At 38.7% G+C, this 8,461-nt stretch overlaps 1 protein-coding gene across 1 annotated transcript; it reads left to right on the forward strand.

Moving 5' to 3' along the window:
• The first annotated feature begins 601 nt into the window (after positions 1–601).
• LOC112061849 (centrosomal protein of 78 kDa-like) lies at positions 602–7,485 on the forward strand. The gene is made up of 3 exons (XM_055083693.1): positions 602–727; positions 2,779–2,953; positions 7,189–7,485. Exons 1-3 carry the CDS (start codon positions 674–676, stop codon positions 7,236–7,238), a joined length of 279 nt encoding a protein of 92 aa, XP_054939668.1. The 5' UTR covers positions 602–673; the 3' UTR covers positions 7,239–7,485.
• Positions 7,486–8,461: the final 976 nt, after the last annotated feature.

The following is an 8,461-nucleotide window of genomic DNA, read 5'->3' on the forward strand; positions in this document are numbered from 1 at the left end:
ACTCAGTGGTGTTAGTGGTGGTGTGTCATGGAAGTAATCACAAAGCAGGTAGCTGTTAGTTGGAGTCCTGAAACATTAGTGTGTGTTCCCTGTGTCCAGTAGTGGTCTGGAGGGGTCAGGAAGCCTGCCTTTCAATTTGAGGGAGCAGATGGTTTGAGGTCCTCTCTCTTCTATGGCTCTAGTATACTGCATAGGAGCTAATAAAATACTGGGTTTATAGTTGACATTTAAATCGCTGATTGATCATCAAGATTGGGAAGTATCATTGGAAATGAAAATAGGAAGAGTATTAAGATTTTTAGGTGTTTCTTTTTTTTCCTGTGTCTCAAAATGTATGTAGTATTTTACTGAGTGGTTGGGAATAATGTTTGCAGTATTCAGCGTATTCAGTTTTAGTATCTAAATAGAATTAAACTGCTGCTGTTAACTGGAAGAACACTTTGTTACTGACAAGTTTTAGAATGCACCTGTTCATCAGTTACCTGTTTGGGAAGACTGTAGTTAATGATCTTAAGAATGTGGTTATAAACCTCCAATTGACTCAAGAAAAGCAAACAAGTCAAGATTGACAAATGTATAGGCTCTTCATCTTATTGTGTGTGTGTGTGTGTTTTCCCTTTTAGTTATTTGGCAAGGTGTAAAGAACTCTGTCACTCTGAAGACAGTAAACTTCATGGGGTGTAATCTGACATGGCAGGGAGCAGATCACATGGCCAAGATCTTAAAGGTGATTTTTTACGTTTGAACTTTCATGAAAACATATGTGATTGAAGCACATTAATATATTGATACAGAGGGCAGTTAATTTTTGTCTTTTGATACATGTGAGTGCAGCTTTCGTTTTGTTGAAAGAATATGATCAGTTTTCAGTTTGGGATTCTACCATTTAGTAAAGATAGTCCACTTAATTTTAGAAATAAGAGATTTAATATATAATACATAGTAATATTTTTATGTATTTTTATTGCGTGAAAACGTTGAATGTGATACTGTGAAAAAATTATGCCATTATAGTCTTCAAGACTTAAATGAATCAAGTGTTTATTAGCTGCTGTAGTTTATAAGCTAATAAAAATCACTACATCAGCAATTTGTAAATATAGTTTTTAAAATAATGCCTTAACAACTTTACAGTGGTTATAATGACTGTATTCAGGCCTAAAGTTATTGAATAATTTGACATGAAGCCTTTTTAAGACTTTGATGGTGCAGATCAGGGATAGGCAAACTATGGCTGGTGGGCCAGATCCAGCCCGTCGCCTGGTAAAGAAAGTGTTTTTGGAACGTAGTCGCATCCTTTGTTTAGAAAGTGTTTTTGGTACATAGCTGCACCCATTGTTTACATGGTAGCTATGGCTACTTTCACCCTACGCCAGTGGGGTTGAGTAGTTGCAACAGAAACTGTATAGCCCACAAAGCTGGAAATGTTTAAATTTAGATTTTAAAAATTGAAAAATTCTTTGATCCTATACAGGGCAAGTCCATTGGCCTCTGGGACTGAAAACAGTCAAGAACATGGGTGCCGAAGCCAAATGGCGTAGGTTCCAATTCCCCTTCTCCCATTTCATAGCTAGTGACCATGAACCAATCACTTAACCTCTGTGCCTCATTATGAGGTTTAAATGAACTAATTGGTATAAATAGTTTGGAATTGATTGCTGTTATTAGCAATCACTAATTTGTAAGTGATCGCTGTTATTTTTCCTTGGAGCTTTTGGAAGTTATTGTTAATAGAAAAATGACACTGATGATTTTCGTTTTAGAGTGTCAAAGGCACTTTGAGACCTTTATTTTTTCAAGAATGTAATAAGACTTTTTTTCATTTAAAGTCAGTGTTCCCTATTACCAAAATTTATTTTATGAATATAAAGAATTGAACGTCTTTAAGACAAGACTTGTGGTTAAATGTCAAACCATTATTTTTCCCAAGGCACATCACACTTGCTGTGCATAGTCCAGGCCTCTGAAGTTTGTGTGCATACCCAAGGTAGCATGTGAGATCCATTTTGTAATACAGTTTTTAAAATAATGCCTTGGACTTCCCTGGCGGTCCAACAGTTAAGACTCTGCGCTCCCAATGCAGGGGGCCCAGGTTCGATCCCTGCTCAAGGAACTAGATCCCACACGCATGCCGTAACTAAGAGCCCGCACGCCAGAACTAAAAGATCTGGCATGCCGCAACTAAAGATCCGGTGCAGCCAAATAAATAAATAAATATTTTTAAATAATACTAAAATAATGTCTTAGATTTAGGAAAAGTAAATATTAGAACCTATTTGCCTTTGTATCATTTTAAAAATATCTGCGTGGTTTATAATGTACATACATTATATGTATAGAACTTCGTGTATCTAATTTGTTAATAAATAAGATGCATGTTAAAAAGTTTTCTTATGGGTTACCCAGTCAGGTGTTTGGAGACCATTGGAGGACAGAATGATGGCATTTAGAGCCTCAGCAATCATAGAATTTAGGACCAATTCCCTGACTTAGAAGGTAAGGAAAACAATTCATGGACTGTAATTGCGTTGTCCAACTTTACATAACAGTTCAGAAACAGGTCATCCAGTGGCTGGAATCTAATCACTGACGGAGTAGAATCTGGGTCACTGGACTCGTAAACCAGAACTGACTGTTTAATTTCTCAGCTTGATTCCCCTGCCATATATGCTTGATATGTGTGTGTGTGTAAATCTCTGACATAATAAGCCATACTCAGTAGGCACACCCTGTTTCCTTCTTCAAGCATCTTAATTTCATCCCATTAAATCTTTGAAGTATCAGACTACCAGAAGGCATGAAGAAACCTGGGCTGAGAGTCTTCCTTCCAGGAGATCTGATCTTGACTGTATGGCTGGTTTGAGGCGCATCACTCTGAACTACAACACGCTCATTGGTGACCTGGGTGCGAGTGCTTTTGCGGAATCTCTTAGTGAGGATTTGTGGCTTGGAGGTAAATTCTAAAATTGAAACTATTGAATTTTTAATATGATATATGCTTAGCTTTTGGCATGATACTGTTGTGATAGGATTTTTTTAAAGCCTCATTTTTCTGATAGGTTTTATTTTGCTTGTAAACTTTCTCTACGAGTTGCATATATTCTTTATAGAAAATGCAGTTACAAGAGAACACTTTCGTATAATCTTAATACCCAGACATAATCACTGTTCATTTTGGTCTGTATACTTTCAGTCTTTTTTTTTTCTCTGAATATATTTTGTCCACTTAGGGATAACAAAAATAAAATTGTAGTATACTTGCTATTTCATATTCCTGCTTTTTTCATTGAATGATGTATCATGTAGTATTCCATCATATTGATGTCCCATAGTTTAATCAATTCTTTGCCATTAGATTTAGACAGTTTGTTTTTTCCTGTCAGAAACATTGTGAATACGTTGTATATACGTCTCTGTGTCCATCGGGATTTCTTCTGTAGAATAAGGAACTAGAAGTGGAATGACCTGAGTGTGACATACTTGTAAGACTTTTGATACACATTGCCAAATTACCATCCAGAAATGCTATGCCAGTTTGTAGTCCACCCCGACAGTGGATGTGAAGCCTGCCTCTCACAAACACTGGCTTGTAGCACTTGTAAAAAAAAAAATGTAAAACTACAAAAGTGAGTACCTCTCCATTTTCTGTGCAAGTAGGATTACTCCAAATTTTATAACTTTTTTCAGTTAATTTAGTATGAGCATTTTAGCAAGTCAGTAAATGTGCATCTCCTGCATCATTTTTTGTGATTGTTCAGTATTCCATGATATGAGTATGCCACAGTGCACATAGCTTATCCATTCTTGTATATAAGCTTTGTCGAGTTTTTCACTTACAAATAGTACTCTGATATATATCCTTACCTATATCTCTGACTATTTCTTTTGGTTCAATTCTTAGAAAGAGAGTGGTTGGATCAAAAGGGTATAGACATTATTTAAAGGCTCTTCTTACAGAATCTTGGCTTAACCTGATAGGCGAATAACCACATTTTGTTTTATTTTTGTATTCATTTGATTTACTGGTGAGGTTTACTGGCTGTTTGTATTAATTTGGCTATTTGGTGAATTATACCATGTGTCCATTCTTCTGTAGTGAGAGCTTGTAAGGCTTGTATCATATCCTGTCAGATCCATATGTCTGACTTGCTATTTCTGTTTGTCATGGGGGTGTTGAAAGACTCTAGTTACTTTAATGAGGTGGTCCACACAACACTTAAAAAAAAAACTCACCATAGTTTCCTTTCATGTAATATTTTCAAATACCTGGGCTTTGGTGATGATCCCTTTGGTTTAAAGGAGTAGGTTGTTCAGCCCCAGAATTACTAGAATTCATGATCAGTTTTTCTGGTTTTTGTCTGACTTTTTATGGAGAGAGTTCTTGACCATCATGCTTTCGTGATAGGTTTTTAGTATGTATTGTCTATTCACACATTGTTTGAATTTGTTATTATTTGTATCCTCTTAGACTTGTCTTGTTTGCTCTAAAACTAACACTTATTACATTTCTTCTATTTTGTTTTCCCCTTTTAAGTAGTTTCAAGTGTGATTTAGAGCTGAAGATCATGATCAAAAGAATGCAGTGCATCTCTGAGCTCCACCAATTTTTGCTCGTGAGGTTTACATGCCACTGCTGCCCTTGCTAATTATGAACTGAGATTCATTTTGTGATGCTTTTTGCTCCTAGGTTATCTACAGTTATTCTTCTGTATACAGTTATACAGTTCAGTAATTGTGAAATGTGCTGGGTGATCTATTGGTACTAAAGCCAAGGTTATCATTGCACATCCAAGAAGAGGTTTTTAAATTGGATTATGCATTATGTGTGTGCGTATACGTTTCTGTTGTTTTTCCATACCCCAAATTACAAACCTGCCGTGACTTGTCTTGTGCAGGACTCTTCCACACGTGAGAAAATGAGAGTTGTCTATATGTTAATTCTGTAGAGTTAGCAAGTGACCTTTTGTCTTTCATCAAAAGCACTTGACCTGCAGCACTGTGGCCTCACCAGTGAAGGAGCAAAGGCTTTACTAAAGGCCCTTGAAACCAACAGAACTCTGCTCGTTCTGGTAATAAGAAAAAAAATCCACCTGTTGGTATGTGGTCACTTTTTAAAAATTGATTATCACATAGCAAAACAAAAAGAATGTGTTCACGTATTGACAGTTTTTAAAACTTAATGTGTTCAACTTTCCTCATCATATACAGTTGGCCCTTGAACAACATGGGGTTGGGGTGCCGACACTTAACGCAGTTGAAGATCCGAGTATAAGTTTATAGTCAGTGGTTCCGCATCTGTGGATTCAACCAACCTTGGATCGTGTAGGACGATAGTACATATATATTGAAAACACATCCGTGTGTCAATGGACCCGCGAGGTACAAACCCATGTTGTTCAAGCTTCAACTGTACTTTTCTAGTGTTGCACTTCCCTTATGTTTTTAGCAGATGATGTACTAATTAAAGTGATTTATACTTGTAAATTCTTCTTATCTCTACTCTGAATAGAGGTGACCCTAGATACTAAGCCTGCTTCCACCAAGAGCATTATTTCTTTCCTGTGCAACCTCTGAATTCTTGCAAGGAGTACTTTATTCATGTGTCAGATTCACAGGTAGTTTTTTAAATATCTTCTGTGTGCCAGATACAGGTTTAGGCACTAGGGCTAAAGCAGTGAAGCAGACAGACAAAAGTCTTGCCCTCATGGAGCTTACATTCTAGTGAAGGAGTTCAGATAGAAATGAATAAACAGATAAGTAATATAATTTTAGATAGTAGGAAGTGCATAAATATCTTAATGTAAGGAGAGTGAGTGGGGGCAGGTAGGACTCCATTGGATAGGTTTGTTAGGGGACAGCTTCACTGGAGAAGTGGCATTTGCACGGAGACCTGAATGAAGAGAGGAGCAAGCCATGGAAGATCTGGGGTAAGCACATTCCAGGACAAGGAGGCAGTGAGTATGCAGGCATGTAGGTGGGTGGAGTATTTAAGGAAAAGCAAGGAGGCCAACATGGCCAGAGTATTGGGTGAAGAAGGGTGTGGTATGACATGAGGTCAGGGTGCTAGCCAGGAGTCTGATCTTATAACGTCTTGAAGGCCAGAGTAAAGATTTGGATTATTCTAAATGAGTAGTGGGTATTGAACTGGAAAAAAGGCATGATCCAAGTAGTATCTGAATAAGGTGACCTGGTACAGAGAATGGACTTGGGGGGATAAAGAAGAGAAACAGGGAGACTAGTTGGGAGACTATCACAGTGGTCCAAATAAGAGATGTTTCTGGCTTAGCTTAGGTTGGAAGTTTGGAGCAAGTGAAAAGCGGTTGAATTCAGGTTGTGTTTTGAGGGTATAGCTAACAAGGCTTGCCAATAGATTAGATGTGGGGTATGAAGGAGATAGTAACAAGGAGACAAGTCGTTGATGATTATGTGTGCAACTGGGTGGTATCACTTAGAAGAAGGGGGCTGATGGGAGGAGCAGCTTTTGAGGGAATATTGCTATGTTAGATGCCCTTTAGGTATCTAAGTGTCTGGACAGTGCTCAGACTGTACTTTCTATCGAAAGGTATCCAAAGCCACTTTAGATGCAAAATGTTTAAAGCTGACCTTTGCTGCTGCCAACATCGTAGCCACTGTGGGCAGTCTGCAGTATGGCATCTTAGGTTTCTGAGGAAGAAACTAGAATACACAAAGGGGGAAATAAGTGTACAATTGCATAATGTAGATTTCATATTTAATTTTATGGGAAAAGAAATAACTAGTTGGCTTTTGGTTTTAAATGGAAATAGCCACTCCTTGGGAAATAATTACGCTAATTTCAATTTGTTTTACTTTAAATCATTCTGTGATGAAAGCAGTTAGGAAAAAAGGTCTGCAGAATGGAAGGAGTGCCACGTCAGAGGTATATAACATGTTTTAATTCTCACGGAAGAATTTCTCTTTAACGGCTTGTTTTTCTTTCCTTCTTCAAAGAAAATTATCAAGGTACTTTCTGCCATCTTAAAACTAAGTTTTTATTCAAATGAAATGGCTTTTCTGTGTTTGAAAATGTTGTGTGATGCTTTAATTTAGCTTCCCAGAAATGCAGATTGAAGACCTTTTATTAACTTAAAATATCTTAATTTGCAATGAAGATCAAACCCTCCTCGATTACCTGTAACTTAAGTGGCATATTTATCATTTCTCTCTCAGTACCAGTGGATAACTTCTCCATCAGTGAAGGAACCATCCAAAGCTGCTAGACAGAAAAAGAGAACTATGATTTTGGGAAGTGGTCGAAAAGGAAAAACTACTCTTAGAATTGGTAAGTCTTTCTTTTTTTTAATGCTACTAGAACTTATACCCCTTATATGTCCGGTGGGCTAAAATTAAAACAGCCTTAATGGTTATGCCTTAACGTTTAATTATTTCCTTAATGGTTAGCTGTCAGTATTATTTGTGGTTCTTATGGAACGCACCTAGGATGTTCCTGACACATAGTGTTTAATATGTATTAGATATTAATTTTAATATGATAAAGCTCTTGAAGTGACAAAATCCATATCCAGATACGAGGTCACCTTTTCTCCCTTTCTTGAGACGCTCTAGGAAGTTGAGTCAAGAAACCCTTGTAGCCCTGTTAATTCAGGATTTCCTAAATTTCTATGACTGACTGTGGTACCGCTTTTTCAGTCACAACCATCCTCATCAGCTTCCGTCATAGACTCCCTGGGAGCGCTGCTCAGACTCTGTCCTGGAAGCTTTATAGTCCCAGGATTACCCGCTGCTTCCACGCCCACCCGGCCCCGTGCTGGTGCTCTGTCAGCCTGGCACCTTCTCCTTGCCCCCAACTCATTCAGGCCACAGGCGCTGCCCCCGCTCTGGGATTTAGTGATAACGCCTGGGAGCGGTGGCCCAGCACAGCCCACGGCAGTGCTCCGTGTGGCTCACAGGGTTTAATACACACAATTTGAGCCCTTAGTGGAACATGGGAAGATGATTTAAATCCAGGTGTCTTATTTCATAATCCCCGTGTCTCTGAAAGTGGGAGAAACACACTGGGAGGGCCATAATTTTTAAGTAAAAGGGAGACTGTTTCTCTGTGGGAGTAAAGAATGGGCCCTCACAGTTAACAGGTAACATAGGGAGTTTGTGCTGAGTCTGTCATGTTGGGCCTGTTATACTCATTTATATGACCCTTGGGTCCCTATTGATATTTGCATTTACTGCCCATGCTTGAAACTCCCCAGTGCCCCTGTCTTGGTCATGAGCCCTAATTCTGTTGACCTAGAAGTTCTTGGTGGGAGCTTTCTAGCAGGCCTCTCCCCCAGCGTCCCCACCTCCAGCCCCTATGTCGGTCGTAGTGCTTTTTCGAAAACACAGAGCTCCTTGTTGTGCAGACCTGAATGCTCCTCGTTGATCTGATGGATCCACTTCCCAGGAGAGCGTGTCTGCAGGGCCCTCTGCGGTCTGCAGTCCTGCCCCC

Source organism: Physeter macrocephalus, unplaced genomic scaffold, assembly GCF_002837175.3.
Source record: "Physeter macrocephalus isolate SW-GA unplaced genomic scaffold, ASM283717v5 random_3408, whole genome shotgun sequence".
Lineage (NCBI taxonomy): Eukaryota > Metazoa > Chordata > Mammalia > Artiodactyla > Physeteridae > Physeter > Physeter macrocephalus.